Source organism: Leuciscus leuciscus (genome assembly GCF_965113295.1).
Source record: "Leuciscus leuciscus genome assembly, chromosome: 20".
NCBI classification, from domain to species: Eukaryota; Metazoa; Chordata; class Actinopteri; order Cypriniformes; family Leuciscidae; genus Leuciscus; species Leuciscus leuciscus.
This window is the reverse complement of record NC_138744.1, coordinates 5,185,864-5,212,326: the sequence shown is the minus strand read 5'-3', so window position 1 is coordinate 5,212,326 and position 26,463 is coordinate 5,185,864. Positions and strand designations below refer to the sequence as shown.

Here is a 26,463-nt window from a genome sequence, read left to right as displayed (position 1 = left end):
AAAAGCGCTATACAAATAAATGTCAATTGAATTTAAGAAACGGCAAACATATTTTGGTGGGACAGAAAAATGTCTGAAAAATGCCAAAACGGGTCTTGAACATTCCCCCCCCCCATCCCCTGCGACGTGTCGAGTGGCGTCTACTCTTCTGAAGTCCCTTCTGCTCTGCCTCAAAGTCATTTCTCTGGAAACGGCCTTTTAAGAGCCACTCAAAGAAGCTTTTCAAGTCTCTGCAATATTTTCCCAGACTGCTCATTTCCTAAACCACATTGTTTACAAATTAACGCAGCATAACTCTTCGGGAAAAAACTGCGGTATGGAGGACACCGTGGAAAATGATCTATAAAAAGAGCTACAAGAGGCTGCTGGTAATTAAAACAATTTTATTTATGAACAGGCATGAGTGTGTTTGGAAACAGTGAAAAGCGACCGCCTCCCGAATACCTTAAACCTCAGCGCATGCCGCAAGACAGAAACCCATGCGCACATTTAAGGACACAAGGACAAATTCACTAAAGAGTTACTTTTGCATGCAGTATTTCAGTGCAAAAACCTGCATCTTATTCAAATAAGAAATGCACAATGCTGCACACATGATCATTTATATTACACTTTTAAAAATAAAGGTTCCAAAATGGGGTTTTCAATGGAAGCTTGTTTCCATTGCAACTTATTTCACAATTCTGACTTTCTAAGAACTATGAGATATCGCAACTGCGGTATTCAAGTCAATTCAAGTCAGAATTGTGAGCTGACTATTTTCTCAGAATTACGAGTTTATATCTTGCAATTCTGACTTTCAGTGAACAATTCTTAAAAGAACCATTTTTTTCTTAGTGTGAAGAACCTTTTGTACAATGAAAAGGTTTCAAGGATGTTAAAGGTTCTTCATGGAATCATCAATGCCTTTATAAAACCTTTATTTTTAAGAGTGAAAGTTATTTGATATACTTTTTAAAGTTTTTTTTTCCCGATTTTTGTCTTTATTATGATAGGATAGTATAGAATAGACAGGAAGCGAGGTAGGAGAGAGAGAGGGGGACGGGATCGGGAAAGGTCCGCGAGCCGGGACTCGAACTCGGGTCGCACAAAAAGCAACGGCGCTACAGGTCGACGCGCTGCCCACAAGGCTATTGGCGCCAATGTTATTTTATATCCTTAAATACAGAAAAAGAGATTCTGTAGCGTACTCTAGTCTCAATTGCACCTAGAGTAAAAAACCACTTCCTCGTCCGGGAAACATATTCGTATGGGTCTCGCTCCTGTAGCATATGAGCCCTCCATGAGAATCACAGAAGCTCAAATGGCTCCAGGACTGAAGGCTAAGGGCACATGGATGAGATTACATCGATTACACTGATGGGCACACCAGTGGTTTCAGCTTTCCCAGGATGCATTAGGAGCCTTTGGGATTTCTGAAAATCTATTATAATGCTGCAGAGAGAGATCTTCCTGTGGGTGTAATTTCTAATTTCTCAATAGTTTCTTCTAAATAACAATGGACCAGAACAAAATGAAGATGTTTGCTTAAATCTGCTGCTCAAATTGAGCAAAAATGCCAATACATTCAGTAATGTCCCTTTGAAGCATTGTTGATGCTTCTAATCAAAGTTTTGGAGTAACTTTTGCATTTTAAGGAATCCTAATTTTGTTTTGCAGGTCTCCTACAATATGTGCATATGCATCAAATGTCAAAAAACACTAATTTTCTCATAATATACATCACCTCTTTTCTCACAGTGTCTGAATTTTTTGCAGTGTACTTTGTATTTCTCCTATGGAATGTTAGGAGAAACATCTGGGATAAACTTGATTTACTTAAACGAAACATACCTAAGAACTGCTGAGCCAATAAAAGACTTGTGGGCTTGTGTTTTGCCAGGGTGAGCATATAAAAATATAAGCATATAAGAGCACCGAACATCAGGGGTTTCATCTGCACTTGCAACTCTGGCCACTTTGCTGACACAGATCTGGAGGCAAGAGAAGATCAGCAGAGGTTAGATGTGAGCTCCATGGAGCGCTGGGTATAATTACAAGAGAATTCAGGCCTCTAAAAACGCCGAGAGGAACAATCGGCCACCATAAATCAGAACGATGATTCAGCTTGGTCATGAATAAAACCGTGAGGCTTCAGCTCCATGAAGCTCTCTCCTGCAGATCTTGTCATCAAAGATTAATTAGAGCAGTCTGCAGGACTCCAGCGGTCTCTTATGGACACTCACAGTGCAGTAAAATAACCTGTAATATGGAGGCAAAATATTCCATGTAAACACAAAATGGACAGTTCTGCTCCTGGATGCAGATACACTTAAATACACTAAAATAATAACAGCTATGACGCAAGTTCACCTAGATAATGTGAATGTCACTGCACATCCTCATAAGTCAACATTAAATCAGCAGCGATTTTTAGATGATTTAACTGGACAATTAGAAGAAGAAAAAAAAAAATATATATATTATATATATATATATATATATATATATATATATATATATATATATATATATATATATATATAATAATAATAATAATAATAATATATACACTACCATTCGGAAGTTTGGGGTAGGTAAGATTTTTTTTTGTTTTTGGAAGAAGTCTCTATTGCTCACCAAGGCTGCATCCATCAATCCATCCATCCATACATCCATCCAACCTTCCAATCATCCATCCATCCATCCATACAGCCATCACTCCATCCATCCATCCATCCATCCACCCTTCCAATCATCCATCCATCCTTCCATCCATACAGCCATCACTCCATCCATTCATCCACCCAACAATCCATTCATCCAATCGTCCATCCATCCACCCTTCCATCCATTCATCCAATCATCCATCCATCCATCCATCCAATCATCCATCCATCCATCCATCCACCCTTCCATCCATAGAGCCATCACTCCATCCTTCCATCCATAGAGCCATCACTCCATCCATCCATCCATCCATCCACCCAACAATCCATTCATCCAATCATCCATCCATCCATCCACCCTTCCATCCATCACTCCATCCATCCATCCATCCATCCATACACCCACCCATCCACCCTTCCATCTATAAACCCATCAATCCATCCAACCACCCATCCATCCACCCATTCATCCATCCATCAAATAAATTATTCGTAGTGAAAAAGAAGTGAATTAGACATAGAGGACGAGTCTCAGGAGATCTTCTGCAGTCTAGTCTATATATGCACATTTCAAACACACATCTTTTCACACAGTAAAGGCCTAGAATAACCTCTTTTTGAAATGTGTGTCTGTGCTCCATGCCCTCTCTACAAGGCTTTCAGGCTTTCTGAATTAAGCACAACAAAGTGGAGCAGGAAGCAGCCAGAGAGTCGGACTGGGCTTTGAGAAACAGGCCAGGGATTTCACAGGCCTGCACGTGCACAGCAGCTAAAAGCTCTGCCTGAAAAATTGATAGGCTCTATGATTCACATCGCATGAGCTGGTGTTTGGAGCCGCACATCTCAGCCAGACCTGATTTCCTGTTCCAGGTGAAATGCTGCTGTACTGAGCATGACACTGAGCAGGCGGCTTTCTAAACTATAAAGCACCAAATAAAACAGCACACCGGATCTCACTACGAACATTCATTTCTCATATGTCTGGTTGGAATTCTCAGTGTCGAGTTTGTTTCAAATTTTTCCCCAAAAAGGAAGAAAATATGTCTATTTCAAAACGATCCCCGCTCACACGGATCCGCGAAAACAACTAAAACGCTGTATTATTCATGCCAGGCCAGTAGTTGGCGATGTCACTTTGTAAGGAAACACTGCATGCCTATAGACTGAACACGTAATACGCATGCACATTATATCACCGTATTAACAAATTTGCATGTTTGTTGTTTATACGGAGACAATAACGGTATCGTTTTCAAAAACTTGCACTCTGAAACAGTGGTGTAGTCTAGTTTTTTGTAGTGAGTATACTCTAATATAACCACCCCCCCCCCCCCCCCCCCCCCCCGGCATACTCACCCAGCCCAGAGCGTCACCCCATAAGCACCACCACACTCACTAATGCATACAGTATGCATCGACATGTAATTGAGAGCATTATGAAATACTAAGTGTTATCAACTTATTTATTTGTTATATGAATATGGTCCCTGAAGCACAGGTTTTATCAGTTGACAATTATCAACAATAAAATAAAAAAAACATTATAGGCACAAATACAAATTTACTTTTAGAAATGGTGTTTTTGAAAAAAAAAAAATTTTTAAATACATTTTACTGTGCAATTCCTTTCTAATTAATTTGAGTTAGACCGAACTTTTATTTTGGTGGGTTGTAGACATTTGAGTTTCTGTTTGTTTTAATAAACTATTATTATTATTATTATTATTAGGCCTGAAGTATACTCTGTGCAATAGTAATATATTTCTGTTATAATTTCTTCAAGTTATACAGAACTTTTATTTTGACAGGTTGTCGTAAAGACATAACAGTTTCTGTGTGTATATGAAACGAATGAATGACGATAGTTTTATCAAATGAAATGGTGAAATTCTCATCAAGTGACTCTCATAGCAGCTCTGCGATGAAATGCACATGTGTAGCCTTACTAGCCTACATCATGTCTCAATACAGTGAAACGCTGAAAACACCACGAGCGTGAGTCACGCGTGCTTCTGTGTGTGTGTGTGTGTGTGTGTGTGTAGTGGAGCAGCACACTGAGCGCTCATTCCCAGAGACGCGTAGAACAATTGCAGTCTCTTTTAGCTTTAATATTCATAGACACTAGTCCATATCGAGATTTGATTCATTGTACAGCAGCTACTTTTGATTTATTCATTCAAAAATAGCCTAAATCCGTGACGTTCTGCTTTATATAGCAAGTTCCATTTGTGACTGGATTCCGCGATTCGATCCGTCGCTTCGCAAACACAGACGGGGTGAATTTATGAATGAAAGTGTGAAAGTTCTGACACAAAACGAAGTTGATACGTATCCTCACGCTTTTTTTAAGTGGGTATACGCAAATCCTTGGCCTTTTCTAGTGGGTATACGGCGTATACCTGCGTATCACGTAGACTACACCACTGCTCTGAAACCTGTTTGCAAAAGTTTTCAGGCCCCCAACATGCCGTTGTCGTGTAAAACCTAGTGAGAAATAAATATACCTAAATGTATTTGAAATACATTTATTTTATTTATAAGTATACTACAAATACATTTACATATGTATGTACCTAATATAAATACCCTGCAATTGTACTTTTAGTACACTAAATTGATATACTTAAAGTCTGCTAAATTGGAACAACAAATTTTGTACTTAATGCACTTTAGTTATCTAGAAATAGTGCTGAGGTCCAACTAAAGATAACCTTAAATACTGTATATTTGATTGTGCTAAAGTGGAACTATTGCAAGTATACTTTATGTACACTTTAAATATCTTGCATTTAAAGACTATTATACAGTGATCCTACTATCCTTACTAATAGTGATATTAAACATATTTTAGGCTTAATATTAAGAAATATGCATTGTGCAATAAAGAAGTAGTCCAAATTAATTAATTAATATTTATATCAGTAAGTCTAAAGCGATATGTCAGTATTTTAAATACATTTTTTTTACTAGGGAATGAACGTTTATAGTTGAAAATGTCATGTAAACGGACCCTAATTTAGTAGATAAGAATCAAAAATGTCATGTGACTTAGACTCAGTAGTGTGACTGAATCATTTGCTTAAAGAACAAAATATTAGAACAATCTGACAGCAAATCATCTTATTATTATTGTTAACTAAATTAGAATAAACATTTAACTTTTGAAACTAAAAAGAGTTTTCTTTAACTGAAATAAAGCTGAAATACAACAAATGAAAAATAGAAATGTTGCCTTGGCAACTAACTTAAAATAACTTGAAGTTAAAGTACTAAAATTATGAAAACTAATACTGAAATAAATATTCATGCTAAACAGAAATATAAAGAATTTAATACAAATTTCAAGTGCACATAAAATCTAAAATTAAATTAAAAATGTAAAAATAAAAGCTAATTAAAAATAGTAATAAATATGTGTAGGGATCTGTCAACGATGACTAGTAAACAAGAAATACATTTAATAAAAAAAAAAAAATAAAAAAAAAAAATAAAAAACGTCATGTTCCCAGTGGAAACAACACCCATTTCTATTTTGTGCCAATTTCCCTGTAAATAACAATTTTGTTCTCTTGAACACATTGAACCGAAGCGCTGCTTTAGGTACAAATAGTTTTTGCGATATTCAGATTTTCTGCATAAATTTAATTCACAATTTGGATGTAAACATGATACATGACAAATGAACATACTGTACCATTTCTTGAGAATAGCTCTAATGGTATAAACAATAATTTATTTTATTTTTCTAATTTTCGAAAAAAGCATTTTAGCACTGAAAAAGTATTCTGCACACATCAGCTTAATGCAGGAACAAAAACAAAATATATTGCCAAATTTCAGACCAACTGTGTTTGTGTTTGTGACCTCTTTTTTGCAAGCAGAAAATCTGTAAGTGGAAGGAAGCTAAAAGACATCACAGACAAGCAGAAGACACAACACACCCCACGAGACATGACAGAGTGCTACGGCCCCTGGCAACCAGCCCAACTTCTTAAACACACACTACCGACCACCTGCCATGTGCAGGCTGAGCACGAGCCGTCTGAAGAGCGGTTTTCATTTCTTTGGGCATGTGATCTACCTGCACGCCACCATTCAGACTCGAGCCAGCCAGTATAGCCAGTGCCAGCCAATGAGTCGATTAGCGGGTGAGCGTGGGCTGCAGACGGCAAAGAAATACACTGACCTCAGGATAAACACAGTGGCATTTTAAAAAGTGTTTCTATTAGCCGCTCACTGACACAAATAGATTAGATAAATGTGCCGACACTGGAGGATACACTCACCTCACGCTCGTCTATTACAGCAAACCATGAAAACTCTGGACAGACAGATTATGGCAGAAGACAAAAGTCGTTGCAGAGATTATGTGAACCATAACAGCAGTTTATAGAGTGCTGTAAAGAGAAATCATAAATCTGTAAAATATATATATATATTATAAGAGAATTAATAATGCATTCCCTTAAAAGGTCTTGTGATGATACCATGGTAAAATGAAGGTGTCAGATGCCAATACTACAGGACTTTGACATATACCACGTTTCTGAATTATCATTATCTGTGGCTAGTGGTTTTCCAAAGTTACTAGCCACTTTCACCGGACACAATTTTGACATCGATTCCATGTTGCTTCACATTTTTGTGGAAACCGTGATACATTTTTTTCCACGGTTTTTTGATCGATAGAAAGTTCAAAAGAACAGCATTTATTTGAAATAGAAGATCAATTTAATGCATCCTTGCAGAATAAATTTATTAATTTCTTTAGTAGTGCCATATTCTTGGAAGTAGCTTGGAGTACCCCTAGTAAAATAAAAATCTATTTAAAATACATTTATTTCATACTAAGTATACTTCAAATCCATTAACATGTTTATTGTCATATCACTTAACTGATATAAATATTATAATTAAACTTTATTTGGAGTACTTCTTTATTGCACAATGCACATTTCTTAATATTAAGCCTAAAATGTGTTTTAATATCATTATTAAATGATAGTATGATCTCTGTATAATATCAGTCTTTAAATGCAAGATATTTAAAGTGTACTTAAAGTATACTTGCAATAGTTCCATTTTAGCACCGTCAAGTATTCTTAAGTATATCTTTAGTTGGACTTCAGCTCTACTTCTGTACAATTAAAGTGCATTTAGTACAAAATTAGTTGTTCCAATCTAGCAGACTTAAAGTATATCAATTTAGCATACCAAAAGTACAATTGCAGGGTGTTTATATTAAGTACATAAATATGTAAATGTATTAGTAGTATACTTAGCACAAAATAAATGTATTTCAAATAAATGTTTGTATTATATTATATATTTATTTTTCACCAGGGACCACATACATAAAATTCAGTACCATGGTATATATCAAAGTACCATGGTATTTGCATCTGATGCCATCACTGTACCATGGTACTACCAGAGTACTATAAGTAAGTATTGTGTTTGAAGCAGAAAAGTTGGGAATATGTGTAACATCAGCAGTGTGATACGCTTCAGACTGCAGCACCTGGGAATATAAAATCATCGAGAGCGCTAACTGAAATGAAATATTTATGAGCAACATGGACAATTTTATATTGTTTTACCAAATGTAACAAATGCACCAGCAACCTGCCATTTTAAATAAAACAATCATAATCCAACAACCTTCAACCACAACACAAACACATTCAAACTTTAAGTACATCAACAAAAATACATGGTATTACTATGATATAATGTTAAAATACCATCATTTTGGACATGTACTATAGTAATGTCATAGTATTTTGATATATACCATGGTACTAAATGATTATCATATACATGCAGTCAAATAAAACATGGCATTAAAATGATAAATGTCCAAAAATATCAAATTATGGTTGCACTTTATTTTACAGTACGTGAACTTACAGTGTACCTACTGTACCTAAGATAGTACTGGGTAATATAAGGTAACTAACAAGGGTTAAGGTTAGGTTTAGTGATAGGTTCAGGGGTAATACCTAGTTATTACCCAGTTATTGCAATTACTATAATAAGTACATAGAATGTACATGCGGAACAGGACTGTAAAATAAAGTGCTACTGAAATTACCACAAGTAATACCAGGTAATACCATGTTACTTTTGTGTATATGCCAAATAAAACACTCGTAATGGAACAGCACAGAACGATTCAAACTTCAAGCAGTTTGATATTCATTAATCACACACTCGGCTGAAATAAAAAGCTGCAAACAGTTGGAGAACTTTTGTCACTTCAGAGGAACGGTAACAGAAAGAAAGAGAGAGAGAGGTGTAAAACAGAAGATCTCAATTATTCGGTGGTCCTCGGTGCTGCACTGACCCATTTTACACTTTGAGAAACTGTTTAAACAGAAGTTGTTAGGTTGTTAGAGCTGATGCTAGAAAAGTACTCTCTGTAAGGGGTTGAGAAAAACATACAGACAGCAAAAGGAAAAGAAAGGACGCTGAGTTAGAGACAAACATGAGGACAGAGCCGGACAGACGTGACTGGACTCCTACCTGTCTGGCTGAGCTGTGAGGCGCTGCGACTCTTCCGACTCAACCCCACGACTGCCGCCATCTTGGCACCGATGCTGGAGCGCCGTTTCTTGACATCGGTTCCCACCAGGCTCACGGCCGTGTCTGATTGGCTGCCGTCGGTCTTCTCCAGACTGCACATGTCCCCGCCGATGCTGGTGCTCTTGGTCATGTTGCCCCCGTCCGCCGTTCCCATTTGCCTGTTTTTCATTTTGGATGTAAATTCACTGTCAGTGGCGGCCCATGGAGGAGAGACATGAAGGAGGAGCAGCAGAGGGGTAGAGTAGAGGATGGATGAATGGATGGATGGATGGATGGACGATGGAGAAGAGAAAGTAGAGAGTTAGGTAAGTGGAGGGAGAAGGGGAGCGGAGATTCAGGTCAGAATAAGGTTAAAGGTTAAAGGGTTTAGGCCTCCAATCAGCTCAGGGTGCTTCACAGTAAACTTTTGGGATATGTTCTGGGCGTTAAGTTTTAGTAGTAAAACAAGTATAAATTAAGTGATGAACGGCATCTTCAACTACTACAGCGTGTCTATCTACAATGGTAAACAACTGTCGCTAGTTCTCTCACGTTGAAGCAAACGTACTGCAGTTCATTTTGTAAAAAGAGACTTCCAAGGTCTTAGACCATAAAGGGATAGTTCACCCTAAAAGGAAATTAAAGTCATCATTTACTCAACCTGGTGTTGTTCTAATGCCATATGTCCTTCTTTCTTTTACGGACCACAAAAGATGATTTTTATTTTTTTTTAAATGTCCTCGCGCTCATCCACATAATGGCATTGAATAGCGACCAGCATCAAGATTTTTTAAAAAGACGCAAAAGTATCAGAAAATGATCCCATGCGACACGTGCCGTATATTACAAGTGTTCTGGGGGTTGTGTGAAATCAAGATGAACAAAAACACGACATGAAATACAACGCCTAGAAATCCCCAAAAAGTACACGTGTAATTTTTTCACTTAGGCCGTTTACAAGTGGTATTAAGATGAATTTTGGTCAATTGGATCACAAGTAGATGAAGGAGACACATTCCGGTTTACACCTGGTGATTTAAGCCGTCTCTTTTGTCCACTTTCAATCAATTCTGTCCTGATTTCTTCAAGGGGAGGGTCTATGTGCGGATAAATGTATGTTTTTTTCAGATCTTTCGATGTAATGGACAAAAAAAGCTTGCACAATTTACATATGAACGTGCGCGGAGACGGAGACGTCAGGAAAACATACGGAGAGCAGCAAGCTTTCGTTTCTGCCCTGACAGCCGCAAGACCAGCCGAACACTGTGTGTGTGTGTGTTAGAAATCAGGAATGGTGAGAGAACATTGTGCTTGGTACATTTTTCGTCTTCAAACCAAACTTGGGTCTTCAGCCGACAAAATTTAAATCCCGCCTGGCTAGTGCGCTTCCCATAAAGTTTACACATTAAGTCAGTAGACGGAGAGTAGGCGTCTTTTGTGGCTGTTCGAACACATTCGACCACATGAGTGTTTACACTACGAAAGCAATCCGGTAGAATGTGTTTTCGACTACCTCTGGAAGTGGTCGGAAGTGGACAAGCTTAAAACGTTTTAGACCCCATTTACACCTGTATTTAGCATCGTCCACTTGCGATCCGATCGACCAAAGGGGCAAGACGGAGTGAAGATTCTTTGATACTTCACTGCCATTATAAGTGCGAGCGGGACAATTAAAATAAGAAAAATCTCCTTTTGTGGTCCATAAAAAAAAAGAAGTGCATACGGCATTAGAATAAGACCAGAGTGAGTAAATGATGACTTAATTTTTATTTTAGGGCTGAATTATCCCTTCAAACGTCAAAGATTACACCAATAATACACAAGAAACTACTAGTTAAAAGTTCTAGATCAGGTTGCACCTTGGCTACCATTATGTTCCATATATTCCAACATATGTTGTTGATCCTGGGACAATATTCTGTCTGAAAACATAGTCCTAATAGCTCGAACTTAAATCAGAGGGAAATGATAGGGGAATAACACTGATGTAGAAGCACCTAGCCCTGGTTGTAACCCTAAACTTGACATAGACTGTAAACTTGTGCCTCAAATCTGATTGGTTGATTGGAATGTACTTGATGTGGTCTACATACTATTCATACTACTTTTGCAATATTCTGCACAAAAACTGCAAAAGTTCTATTCTCATGAGTATTTTTTATATTGTTTTCTAGTTAAAATATCTAAAAATATCTAAAACAAGATAAACTGGCTTGAGAATCAACACTGCATTGTTTTCAGAGAATGTACCTGCAGTGTTACTTCTGATGTAAATGGACTTTCAGCAGGTAACGCTACTCATTCCTAACCCTAACCAAGTATGATGACTAATAAAATAACAATAAACTGAAAAGACTGATTTCTACATTGAATGTTTCAATTAAAAACAGCTATGAATTATACAATGGTTATCAGGAGTGCTGGTCAAGAGTCTGGTGTTAGGATGTTGCTAATCTAATCTAACTAAGCAGTACTCGTGGAATAATAAGCATGAAAAATAAATACAGTACCACAAGCACATATAGGACAAAAACAGTCCATTTACTGAACAATTTGATGAAACTATTTGTATACATTTTCCATGATGAAAAAAATATATCTAGAGCTGCTTCCTCCACCGTCTTGAATGAACTTGAGCTTGTGCTAATGCATCATGGGACTGATGGGAGCACGCTTATAACGCCTTAAAATGCTGTCTAGCACCTCGTATTCAGCAGTTAATGCATCCTGCTCTATATTCCACACAGGCTGGTCTATTTTTCTTTCTCCATGAAAAAAAAAAGACACGTGTAAAAAGATTAAATTAGCGTCTCGCGCTGCTGTGAACGAACCGCGCAGCAAAGAGACAAATGACTTCCTGGACAAAGGAACCTAATGAAATCTTAATGATTACAAATGTGCTTAAATGATACACGTGCGGCCATAGAGAGGTCTGCTCTTCTTCTTCATCAATAGAATTAGGGCCACAGACACAGGCAATGGAAATCAATGAGCTCTGACAACATGTTCTTCAATTACTACAATTAGCCTTTTCGAAATGCAGCCCTGCCCTACAGCTTTGCTCAAATACAGCCATGTCACATCAAGCTGTCTGTCATCTGCTAATCTTGGATCCTGAAAAATTTGGGACTGATATATCGCATGAGAAAGAGTGGAAAACACTGCCAGTATCAATAGACAATCACAACACTCTACAGCAGTGAACTCGCATTTAATGAAACATCTAAGGCAAAGTGTATACTTAAAGCTACACTGTGTAGGATTTACTCCCATCTAGCGGTGAAATTGTATATGACTACCAACTGAATATTACTTTCTAGCCCCTCCCATTCCGAGGGCGTTTTAACTCCTACGATGGCCGTATTATTTCAAATCTGCCGGCAGTCATGAGTAATCTCCCCCTCGCATTCGTCACGGTGCCACTGAGTGTAAAAACGCGAAAGGCGAAGCTTGAATTTCCAGGTATGTCCCTCATGTATGTCTAATGTATTTTCAAGATGGAGGCGCTTCCGCCATTCGAACGACTTGCTCGTATGTATTCTAAGTTGCAGATTATACACTTACGAGAATACTTAATTAGTTGGTTGAAGTGATTACACATTAATGAGAATGTATAATTTTGAAAGAACAAAGTGTTTTTTGCTAAAAATCAACTTAAAATTAGCCTACAAATCTAGATGCACCCTAGCGGCAGCAAAATGTATTTTGCAGCCAGGGCAGTCTAGCAACTCTCCATTGACTTTCGAGCTGCAAAAACCTAAATTGGGTCAGGCCAATCACGTCGTGTATAGAGTAGGCGGGGCGGGCTTAACATATGACGACAGAGTGAACTTGCGACGGTTCCCTGCCACTTGAAAACAAAGAATGGCTGCTGCTGGCGAACATCTTTCGAATCGGCTTTGTCCGCGACTCTGGAGGACTTGGAGTTAAGTTTTCTTTGAGAAAAGAGCATAGAACAGCACTGAAGTCATTCTTAAAAAAAGGAAGATGTGTTCGTAGTTTTGCCGGCCAGATATGGCAAAAGTTGAATCTATCAACTAGCTCCGCTGTTGGGAAAACGCTCTGGTTGGTTGAAGCACTGTCCTATTGCGTGCAGAGGGAATTTGAAAGACAGCCGTTTATCCCGCCCCTCGGACTGAGCCGTGTCTATGGTGAGTTGCCAGACCCAACATCTTGATGTAGGTCTGGCTTGCCAGGCTAACTTAAAATATTACACAGTGTAGCTTTAAAAGAAACACAGAAGATAGCAAACTTTGAGAAATAGTTTACATTTAAATTGTAAAAGTTTTTCATTGAATATTTATATTTTATTTCAAATAATGAAAATGATTTTTAAATCTCCTACTTAACATTAATCTAGCACAAAAAATCCCCATTATATCACACTTAATTTTAACATTTACTCTCTCTTTCGAGTGCCATGGGCAAAGCATGCTGGGAAATAAAAAATCCCAGCCCAGTTTCAGTTAAACTTAAGTTCGTCTAAATTAAAAGAAATAATTTCATAAAACTCAAAACAATGAAAGTTCAGTTTACTTAAAATATATAAGTTCTGTGAACTTAAAAGAAAAAAAGTGCTAAATACTCATAAAAGTTCATTTGACTGAACTAATTAATTTAATTTAAGTTTGTCCTACTCAAACCAATTCATTATTTTGAGCGTTAGGGTTTCAGTGTAGTTTTAGTGAACAATAACAACACTGGTGTTTACACAGAAACTGCACAGATTGACGCAAGAAAATATTCCATATGAACCGCCCACCAAAAAAGTTCTCTAAAATGATTTAGGAGTCGATTAAGAGCACAATGCACGTACTTCTAGCATTCTCAAAGCTGCCACAAGGGGTGTGATAGCAAACTATAGCTCAAAATGACATTTTGTTTTTCGGTTTGCAGTTTTCGGTTTTGGTGTTAACTACTGTCATTGCACAGCAATAAGAACTGAATGAATTGTTTGTGTTTCTGGCCCTATTGTAGCGATATAAGTGTCTGAGGGAAATCACAGCCCAACACAACTGTTTCAGAGTTAATCACAGCCCTAAAGAGATACTGTTCCATAGACTGATTGATTGGACGGGATGCTGGCAGACACTATTTATCATGCAGACAGTTTCCTCCAGCAGTGCGCACGTGAGATCTCACAGAGAGATGTGTCAGACCGCCGCAGGGGTTCAGATGGCCATTACCTCCCTCTCATCAATGTAATGAGAAAGGGTCATAGAGCCGCTCTGACAGACACAAAACCCAGGTGGAGATTAATGCCGGACATCAATATACAAATCCTTCATGCTGCTGGATGACAGAGACACATCTATCTCTCTGGATTATGTCTCACCGTCTGATTGACAGACAGTCAGGGAATTATCTGTGCAAAAGTTTGCAAACAAATTCACAAAGACAACAAGAACATTTATGTGGTTGTCGTCCGCTGGTGTGGATGCTAATATAGTCATCGTTATAGTTATTGTCCTTGGTGTGAATGGGCCTTAACAGTGTCTTCTCAAAGGTGAACATACTTCCAGATATAAAATGTCAAGTCTTCTTTAATGATCATTCTTGCCCCAGACAAACAGCTTGATTCAGAAAGCAACCTTTATTAATCATAGAGAGTTTCTAGAAGCAGACTGGATTAAAACACAGGGCCTGAAGCCTTTTTGTTTGTAAATGTCATGAAATATAAAATGATGGCATTCATTTTTTTTACTTCACTCATCCAAACTGGACTAAAGTACAGTACATTTTTCATTAAAATATGAAATTAAAATGGCATGAAAAACAATTACTCCTCCGAACTCCATAATAATAATAATTTGAGTCTTGAGCATAAAAAAATATTTGAGCGTTCGAACATAACTCAAACATGCTAAAATATAAAACTATTATTACAATCAACAACAATAATAATCATCTGAAATTTTTTTTGAGTCTTGAACATAAAATGCTAAAATATAAAACTTATAATTAATATGAAAAAAAGTAATATTAATATGCAATTATTATTAATAAATGTTTTTAATTGTATTAATTTCATTATTATATTATCTTATATTATTCATATAAATACACAAAGCGCTGCATTATATAGTCAGAGATAGCAGTTAAACTGGACTGCAGGTGATGAGTGAAGTTTTTTTTCTCTGAACTATTGCACACAAAAGTGGCATAGGCCTACCTTTTTTGATGATTAACTTTATTGAGGTGTGTGTAAAATGTGTGCGGAGAGAGAGAGATTACACCCGCAGAGCTATCTGACAAACACACAGGACCCAAAAGAGATCAATGTGTGTGTAAGAGTTTGGGCCTTGTCTTAAACCTGGCGCAATGCAGTGCCAAGCGCGATGCAAGTGTTTTTTGCTAGTTTCAGCCTGACGCAGTTATCATTTTCACGTCCTGCGCCAAGTTGTTTAAATAGCAAATGCATTTGCACCCATTGTGCACCCATGGGCGTGCTGGTCTGAAAACGAGGTGTGTTCTGGCGCATTGTTGGCGTGTTGCTATTTTGAGGCAACAGAAATAGACTTAGCCATTGACCAACTGAACCCTGGTCTAAAGTCAATGGCGCGATATTTTTTGGGGGTTATTTAAAGAGCGCGTTAGTAATGTGCGCCTATAGGCGGGTCCACAACGCATGTACACTCTGCTTATTAAACACACAGGGATGCACAGCAGCACAAAAACATGCCAAATATTTCAAATAAAAGGATTACAATATAAAAGATTATTATTGTGTACATAAAGATATGGTGGAATCCGGCTTGTCCCGTAGATGATCTGCTTGCGCACAAGCAGATCCGTTTGCGCTCTGGAGATGCTTCGGTCTTTCCACTATCAAATGCCGTCATGTAAATAGCGAATCTGCCACGGGAATGGGAGATGAGACTCTGATTGGTTTAACGCATGTAAATCCCAAAACACAGCCATTACTCATTAAGAGAATAGGGACAACCTTTTAGACCACAACAATTTCTCCCATCAGTAAACTAGCAAAAGTGGATTCGGACACGCCCTAAGTAAACTTGCGCCCTGCGCTTTAGACCATGCGCTTAGATCGTTAAAATAGGGCCCTTTAAGTATTAATCAGTTTAAGCACACAGTTTGACTACAAACAAACATAAAAAATTATAATTTCACCATGAATCTGTCTAAAACCAACCATATCTAAAATCTAAAAGTATGATGAATGTTGTTGAAAATTTACCAGAATTTACCCCAGCAATTGTACAATTGTAGATTTCCATCATATTTAACTGCAATTTCATCTGGTGAAGTTAAAATATATATATATATATATTTTTAAACACTTCAAACTTGAAAGCACAGTAACCGGAGGGATATGGTCTGTGGCAGTGTAAAGAGAAGCCACACTATCTGTAACGGATCATTGAGCATTCTGACAAACTGCACGAGTGTTTACTGGAGGATTACTAACGCCTTGACGGCTTCAGGCACTTTGGTGTGTTTTAATCTGGTCTGCGATTAATAAAGGAGGCCTTCTGAAGCAGGCTGTCGGTCCAGAGCAATACCTGGGGTGATATTATGAAGTATGACAATTCATAGAGATGTGACAGTGTGTAAATGTGAATGGATGTGCACCATTGAGCTGACCTGCAGTCAGTGCCGTCATCACAAATGGGGACGCTGAATGACCAGAATGAAAGAAAATGTTGGCCTTACCTGCACTGCAAAAGGGTTAATTAATTAATAAAAAAAATACTAATGGGTTTGATTAAAAAAAATATATATATATATATACACAGTACTTTGCAAAAGTCTAAATATCATGTAAATGTAAATACATTTACCCCCCCCCCCCCCCCCCCCCCCAAAATAAATGGTTTTAAGTCAGTTATTTATATATTTTGCTGTAGTGTGTCAGTAGGAAATATCAGTTTACATTTTCAAACATTCATTTGAATTAATTTTTTTGGCCATTAATTGTAATAATCCAGTGAGATTTGTGTATGCACAAGGAATCTGACAACAGCCGGTATGATCTGATCTCACCATCATCAAGTCCGTCTGTGATTACATGAAGAAACAGAAAAAACTGAGACAGACTAAATCCAGAAGAACTGCGGGAACGTCTCCAAGATGCTTGAAGAAACCTTCCTGCAAAGCTTCCTGAAAAACTATGCGCAAGTGTACCTGGACAAAAGCCGTTTTAAACGCAAAGGGTCGTTACACCATATATTGATTTGAATTAGTTAATTGAAGTTAAATCGTAAATAAATTCAATTTGTGATTTTATTTTTGAAAGCATTCTCACTTTACAGCATTTTAAAACAAGTGCTAGTACTTTTCACAGTACTGAAGCTTTGCAGGAAGGTTTCTTCAAGCATCTCGGAGACGTTCCCGCAGTTCTTCTGGATTTAGTTTGTCTCAGTTCTTTCTGTTTCTTCATGTAATCACAGACGGACCTGATGATGGTGAGATCAGATCATACCGGCTGTTGTCAGACTCCTTGTGCATACACAAATCTGACTGGATTATTACAATTAATGGCAAAAAGAATGTTTGGAAATGTAAACTGATATTTCCTACTGACACACTACAGCAAAATATATAAATAACTGACTTAAAACCATTTTATATATACATATATATATATAATAAAAAAAAAACAATAGGGCAGTAACAATAGGGCAGAAAGGCGGCTCAGTTGGTGGAACAGAGCCATAGTTTCCCAACTGCAGCCTGAACATCTCATTTTACTTAGAAGATCACCTGAGCATCACTTTTAGCGAGACCTCGTGCCACTGACATACACTAGGATTATATGATGGTCAAAAAAGGACAAAGCAGATCCTGCCAAAGCATTTCTGTACCAAAGGCCAAAGTCTCCATCCAAAGCTTCTCCTGATGGTCTATCAGGAGGTCTTGGCAGATAAGACCATCCCTCCGGCAAATGTTCTTGGAGCGTCCTGGAATCTCTCCGGGGATGTTTTTGCTCATCCACAGCTGAACAGACTGTTCCTTTTTCATGCAGATTTTACTAAGTGCATTTTCATCTAGGCCACGATGTTCCTTTAGACCATACAAAACCCCGCACACTTTTCTTTTTTTTTTTTTTTTTTGTGCGCACGCATGGGCTTAAATTAATTTTCTTGATTTAGAACCATTCTACGCCTCAAATTGAAGCTGAAGAGCTGAAACCGGAATAAACATAAAACAGCCTCATGAAGGAATGCACATGTCTTTAAGATTCATGGCATTGCATTGCCTGGCTATAACAGCTATGCAGTAACTCCACGATTGAAGGACATGATGACTTCAAATTCACGAGATACTTCAGTCAATATTTCAACGTGTGATGGAACTCACACAATGTCAGAAGCGTGAATGAATAATGACATACTTCAAGGGACGCAAAAGATATGATGACAAAAAGACAAAGGAATGTGCTCACCATCACTGCCCTTGAAAATATATATATAGAGGAGGTGGTGCAGAAAATATGTTTCTATGGAAACAACGCTCTAGGTTTTTGGCGTTTCTGTTAATTGTCTACATGAATGTGGCTTAAGGACTCTGAATGCAGTCAAGGCATGAAATTCAACAATCGCCACTATTAATACATATTCTTTTAATGAGGAATACTCAAGGGCTCTGATGGCCTGAATAAAATGAAATACGCCCAAAAACCTTTATTTCATTAGCATACTATAGTTATTTTTAGAAATTGACATGGTGGAAAAGTGATGGATGGAAGGCATTGACAGATTTCATCATTCTTCATCTTACAGTCATCTTTTATGCTTTAAGAAACAAGATATAACGTAAAAAATAGAGTTAACTATCACTCTAAACTATCACACTCTATCACAGCTAAAAGTTGTTGTTGCGAACTTGTGAACTTTTAGTTGATCAACATAAAAAGCCTAGTGAATGCCACTAAAATGCAAAGTACTAAGTTCCATAGTAAGCTGCCTACATACAGTAGCGGTTTTTGGCACGGGCGAATGGGGCAATCGCCCGGGGCGGCATTTTTGGGGGGGTGGCGCCGCCGGCACGAGCAGAAAATAAAAATTAAATAAAAAAATCTGCGCCGCGAAGCAGTTTTCTATTATCTATCATTTCACTGTGTGGGGAATTGGCAAATTTGCGCCCCCTGCAGCTGCAGGCGACCCTGCTTGCTGAGAAGATGCCGTGCACAGAAGCTGTTTGTTTGAGAAGGGGAAAGGGGAGGGGGCACGGAGGCGCGGGCGCGGATGACAGTTCACCTCTGGGTCTCTCCCAAATGGAACGGACAAGGGGGGGGGATCCATATAGTTATCTAAGTCAGTCACACCTCAACATTCTTCCAAATAACGCACATTTCATTCAGAATATTATAAATACAGGCCTCTATATTTCCTGCACATTTTTTGTTTTTCTGAATTGTCTGCATGGCTAATAAAAATAGGTAATACAAAACGATTACTTGGTCACCACCACCAAGGTGAATTGGTTTAGTCTTGACTTCTGGTCGTGACTCGTCGTGAGTGACAGTTGGTATGGGGGGGATCAGGGGAAATCTGTTGATTGTCGATGTCGAGTACGTGCCAAATAAGAGATGGATCATGGACAAGAAAGGTCAAAGCCATCAGGTGCCCAATTTAGAAACGAGCGAAAGATAAAGGTATGCAACTATGTTTTCTCTGTATGATTACGGTATCCATGTCATGAATGAAGGGGCAATATTAATTGGTGCGTATAACTCTTATTTGTTAGCCTTTTTGCTATGATTCTTGCTATGCTTAACAATAATTCGGTTTTAACTCAAACACGAGATCTAATTTCACCATAATATTGTGCTTTGCAACAAAACTGTTACAAGTTCAGTATTACACTGCAAAAAATGCTTTTCTTAGTATTTTTGTCTTGTTTCCAGTCGAAATATCAAACATTTCTTAAATAAAGATGCATAACGTTATATTACTAAAGTAGTAAAATGACGTAAGATATTAAGTTTTGTTTTCTGGTGGAAATTAAAAAAAATTGAGTTTTTGCTTAAAACAAGCAAAACATGATCTGCCAATGGGGTTAGAAAAATTATGTCCAAATTGGGGGGGGATTGGGGGGTGCTCGAAGGGGGTCTCGCCCAGGGTGTAATTCAATGTAGAACCGCCACTGCCTACATAGGCAGTATTTTAAGGCCTTGTGGGTGTGTTCTTGACACAAAGGCTGTTTCAAAAGCTTGGCAGTACGATTACGGAATTAAAAAGACATATTTTTGGCCAAATTCTAAGACGGCATCACAAGTATCCATACCTTCACAGAGAAAGCAATCCCAGAATGCATTACAAGCTCATTGATAGAAAAAAACAAGGGCTCTTTTATTAAAGTACCAATAAAAATGGTTCAAATTGATTGAAAATTGACTATTTTACTCAATATTTGTATGTGCTGTGCATTTATTGACATTAGCTCAGTCAGGCTAAAGCCAGACTCTATTAAACTCTATATATATATATATTTATACATATATTTAGAAACTCTAATGTTAGAGCTATTACGTTCTCCGCTCTACTCCAGGGAGAAGTGACCTTTAAATGAAATCTGACGCAGCGCTAAACTGCTCTAGGCGATGCTAATGAAATTTAGTTCCATCATCAACTTCCAGTCCTGATCAAAAATGGCAAATTCGGAAAGTGTAGTAAAGAGTACAGCATTTATCTTTTCCCATGCTGGGCTTTCTTAGATTGATCCTGCAAATTAGGAATTAGCTTTCCAAGCTCATTCAGACACTCTCTACTTGATATTTCTGAAAATGAGATGTTAATGATTTGATACAGAGCAGAAAGTCAGTATCAGTATCTGATTACATTATCATAGCTGCTTCAGTTTAATAGCAATGAGATGTTAATATTACTATTAGCATACATTCATTAAGTACGTTTAAAGAAAGGTTGTCAATTTAACACAGTAAGGGCCAGATTTACTAACAGCTTGCACTAGCACAAACCCAGTTTTGGCGTTACAAAACTACTTGGATTTACTAAAGACAGACAGTGAAATATTAACACTGTAAAGGCATGGACTGGGTTATTTTTGCAGCTGACCTTATTGCATATGCATTTGTAGTTTCCCTTTCAGATACAAAATGTATGGGAGGAGAGTATTTAAATGAATCATGCAAGGTGATTTACTAAGGTTTGCACCCGTCAATATACTGGTATTTGTGCCATTATTTACTGCCCAAAAAAGCAGCGTCATCAGTAGATCACATGCAGAACTTTCCACTCCCATCAGCATTTTTTGAGGGGAATTTGACCTGTTTAGTAAATCTGGCCCTAATTGAGTTAAGTATATATAAAAAACACATTTAATCATGCCTTCTGAGGCAAATGTCTTATAATAAGGGATTTTACCACCACCTAATGAACACACAGCTACTACAGGCAACTTGCCTCATCAACTCAAAACTTCCCACACAGGCAGCACAGAATGAGTACAGTCTAAAACAGAATGCAATCTTGCATTTGAAACCAGCTAAGATGGAGCACAGCAGAAAGAAGCAATACGCTGATTTCACGCAGCCGCCATTTTGAAATCGAAAGTGAGGCTTCGGTGGGAAGAACCCCGGAAGTAAAGATAAACAACAATGCCTTGGATTACCTGAAGCTGCTGCCGCGATTTACTATTGGATGTTAATATTCAATATAGGATATGTATATAGTTCATTCCTGCTTCTTTTTTTACATTCTGAATTATATATAAAAAAATATTTCACTGTATATAGTCTAAAGTATGAAAGAAATGTATGTACATTTTTAGAATTGACACAACATCATTAAACACAACAATACGCCATCGCATTCACGACTCTCCTGTGATTAAAGGCGACACTTCCGGTTTTCTTCCCACCGGAGCCTCGCTTTCGATTTCAAAATAACGGCTGCGTGAAATCAGCGTATACCACGTCTAAAAAATTCACCTAGCTCATGTTTACATAGACCAACCACTGAAAAACTGACAGGCTGACAATCTTTTTTTAGTGTCAAATTGCTGTGGACTGCTGGTTTATTTATGTTGCTCAAAGATATGGAAAGAAAACTAAATATATTGACGTATCATGTCTGTATTCAATTCTGCCATAATACTATCTTAAATCACCTTCATACTTATAATAAAATAAAAATATTTGTGATTAACCTCCATTATTTCGATTTTTAGGTAACACATTACAATAAGGTTCATTAGTTTAACTACCTCAGTTAACGAACTAAGAATGAACAATACTTACAATTTATTAATCTTAGTTAATATTAATTTCAACATTTACTAATACATTACTAAAATCAAAGGTTGTATTTGTTAACATTATTTAATGCACTGCGAACTAACACGAACAAACAATGAACAGCTGTATTTTTATTAACTAACATTAACAAAGATTAATAAATACAGTAACAAATGTTTTGTTCATTGTTAGTTCATGTTAGTTAATACATTAACTAATGTTAACTAATGAACCTTATTGTAAAGTGTTACCGATTTTTACTTTCAATAATAATATCTTTTTCTTTATTACTTTTCATTGCTATTAACAAAATTAAAATTTTATATAACAAAGCTAATGAGAATTAAACACAACTTTTTTTTTCCTATTGTCAAATACATATTTTTTCCTCATTTAATCAAAAATCATAAGAAAATGTTATGCTGACAATTAAATTAAGATATATTCTCTGAAAACAATCTCAGGCATTTGATCTGATTTAAAGGTATCTGCTTATATAATATACAGTATATACGCAGATATAATATATTTTTACTTAAAAACAAGACGAGGCTGCTGATTCAGAAAATGATTTTTGCACTTAGGGACTTCTGCATTTGATACTGACAATGGTCTGACTAGAGGACAATACCACATAAACCACTGGAAATGAAAAAGAGTTGAAACATCTCATGACTGTCTGTGCTGTGTGTGAACACATGCTTTAGTGTCCACTCAGAGTGACTTGTTGTGCATCGCAAGGCAAAGCTAAGTAACCTCTTTATGGCTTTGTTTTCCTTATTTTTCCGCCTGTTAGTTTCATATGTGTATATTAGTCATGAAATTGCATAACTAACCCACAGAAAACTGCAACCAGAACACATGCATCAAACATATTACACAAGTCACCTAATGAGGCAGACAATGCCTGTGGCTTTCCCACCATCGTCAATGTAATTGTCACTGACATCACTTCCTGTTTTTCAAAGCATGTATTGGCTGATTCAACACGCCTCAGTAAACACAGAAAGATCACCTGAAGAACGCATGACATTAAAAGGCAAACACTTTTTGCCTTTTCAGCTAAATCACTGTTCCTTATACACGATCCGTGTCCATCCACTCGTACTGTATGTTCATTTAACGCAATATGATCAACGATATGCTTCAAAGGTCTGTGTGCGCTTCCAGTCACTTATTAACAAAGAAAATCGTGTTCCTATCTCCCTCATTACAAACCCGATCAGAGTCTAATGTCTAATGCATCGCTCAGAAGCTGAGATGACACGTGCAGTGTCAACACTGTGAGCTCAGAAATATCACAGAAATGGCCTGAGAGAGCAGTCAAACAGAGAGAGAAGGAGCCGGACTGATGGACCTGTGCACATATATGGGGGAATCTCACGAAACGAACATGTCTGGGTCATATTTCAACCAAAATGAATGAGATATTATTTGCATAAAGAAAATGAAACCTGTTTTTATATGACATTATATTATCATAATACATTTTCTTGATTATTGTACATGTAAATAAATAAATAAAAACGACTAAAAACTGTTTTTGTCCATTTATGTCAAATAATTCAAACAAATTTTCATCAGAATAAAATCAATGTCAAAAACAAAACTCTTAAAGTGCCCCTTTTATGGTGTTTTAAAGGTTACAGTGGTCGGTTGTGATTGGTCTACTCTGCTCTGATTGGTCAGATCAGATGGCCCAGTCTGTTGTGATTGGTCTACAGCTTACAAAGTGTATTGGAAACAAAACAGCCATTCCCATATCTGAATTTCAGCTCCACATCTCCCTGATTGCTTGATACACAGTGACACGAACATTAACGATGGCATTGGTTTTACCATATCAAATTGAGCCAGAGTCATCATCCTTTGGAAGTGCATGAAAAATGGATTAGCTTTCTCAGCGCAGAAAACAGCATCTTCTCGACATGTCAACAACACGAACCAAACCCTTCAAGGCCGCAGCTACAACAGTGTTTCAGGGCGGGTCGAAGTAGACGTTGTTCGCATAAAAAAAAGCATAAAAGGAGCACTTTAATAGCCTATAATATAATCAGGGACTGCTTAATTGTCACGAAAATAAGATATAAATTTCTAAAAATGTGATGGTCCAAATTAAATTATATTTTATTTATTCATTTCTTTTGATTTTGGGGGATGAAATTTGACCTGAACATATTTTAATGAAAGATTTATGAGATTCACCAATATGTGCAACTGTTGAGTGACTGCTAACAGGGTTCTGCGCCCATTGAGTATGAAGCTGAATCTGAATGGAGGCCTTTACTTGGGTAAAAGGGGTATTTGAAGGTATGGGGACACTGAAAAAAAGACTTTCACATTTCATGACATGTTCTGAATAAACAAATAAAGCCCTAAAGTGTTGAAGTCGCCCCACACACAAACAGCAGCACATTGAAATGACATACAGACATACATAAACATAAGGAAGACATCACTAGCACAGGACTGAAATAGGGCTGGATTTATTTATCATGAGCGATTCACCATGGCTTGCCATCTACTGTATCTATACACTCATTTCACTGAACTCGAGTTGGCAGGTTTAGTTTCCTATGTTAATGTAAACATAACAAACAAGCTATATCTGGAATACAGTACATTATTATATAGGTAATGCTAAAGTAAAGTAGGTGTCCTTGACTCAATTACCCAATTTCCAACTCTAGATCTCTGCAAATCCCTATTCCCTATTCCTATGTTAAGAATAGTTCTCATCTTAAAATTTAGACATGAATAGAATATACAAGAAGTATTTGTGTATGCATTATCTTGTAGCTACCATATACAGTAAGATTGGTTTTCACTGCTGGTCTTGGGGACCCACCTCTCTGCACATTCTGTATGTCTCCCTTATCCAGTGTTGTGCCTGAACGCGTTCATTGAACGATAGTTCATGAACTCGTTCATATTTTGGGCGAACGTGAACTGAACGTACTCTATTACTGCCTGATGAACGTTACTGTGAACTCGTTCATTCTGGTGTCTGTGAACGGCACGCTCTCTCAGTTTAACTTCGTTCAAAAGGGTGCAAGATTTCTATAGAAATGTATTTGTCCCGTTCGGAACCTCCGTTGTCCCGTTTATTGACGCTGATCTAACCACTGATGTATTCTCTGATACAACAGCAACACGGCACTTGATCACGACACCGGTCGTCATCCAATCACAGTCCACACTCACGCGCATCAGACCATACGAATAACAAACTCTAAATTGAGAATTAATTATTATTTTGGGACAAATCATTGTTTGATCTGCGCACAGAATCCTCCGCTGTCTGGTCGCTTCGATCCGGACTCGCGCTACCGGCAAATCCCTTTCACTGTCCGACTGGGTTTTGATTTCGGCAAATCAGTTTTAACGAATTCAAACAACGTGATTATTGTGAGTCCAACATACATCCAGCCACGCAAGAAAGCATGAAATCGTCCTGAGGGAATAATATACTGATGTGATTTGCTGCCCAAGAAACATTTCTGATTATTATTAATGTAAAAAAAAAAAAAAACTAAATCAGGATTCTTTGATGAATAAAAGGTTCAAAGTAAATTTATCCGAAATAAAAAAAAACCTAACATTATAAATGTACTTGCTGAATAAAAGTAGGCTATTCATTTCTTGAATTTATTTAAAAGTAGTGTATAATTAAAAAAGCTTTCTATTTCAGATAAATGCTATTATTTTGAAATATGGTTTGTGTGTAATATGACTTTAATCAAAACAAATGTGTTGTCTGAAAACCTTTTAAACACATACGAACCTGAAATGACATATAAGCCTACTGTGTTATGTTGGCCTAGCCTATAGCCTACAAATATTTTGAGTGTCCCTCATTTTCCTGTAAAGAACCATGCACGATTGTCCCACATTTGTTTAGTTGGCAACCCTACCCTCAATGCTATGTAAACCCTGGTTGGATAAGGATTTTAAAATTGGATATGAAGATGAAATCTGACGCATAGTTTCAGTGTTAAAACTGATAACATAATTGCTGTCTGTGGTTTT

At 37.4% G+C, this 26,463-nt stretch overlaps 1 protein-coding gene across 22 annotated transcripts in view; it reads right to left on the bottom strand.

Moving 5' to 3' along the window:
* rims2a (regulating synaptic membrane exocytosis 2a) overlaps positions 1–26,463 on the bottom strand; it is a 204,284-nt gene that overhangs the window by 23,701 nt on the left and 154,120 nt on the right. For 19 of the 22 annotated variants that reach the window (XM_082150612.1, XM_082150631.1, XM_082150632.1 and 16 more), the window contains one exon: positions 9,174–9,418. In XM_082150612.1, the coding sequence (XP_082006738.1) occupies positions 9,174–9,418 (245 nt within the window). The remainder of the gene's footprint in view (positions 1–9,173; positions 9,419–26,463) is intronic. The other 3 variants (XM_082150630.1, XM_082150625.1, XM_082150627.1) reach the window with 1 other exon arrangement.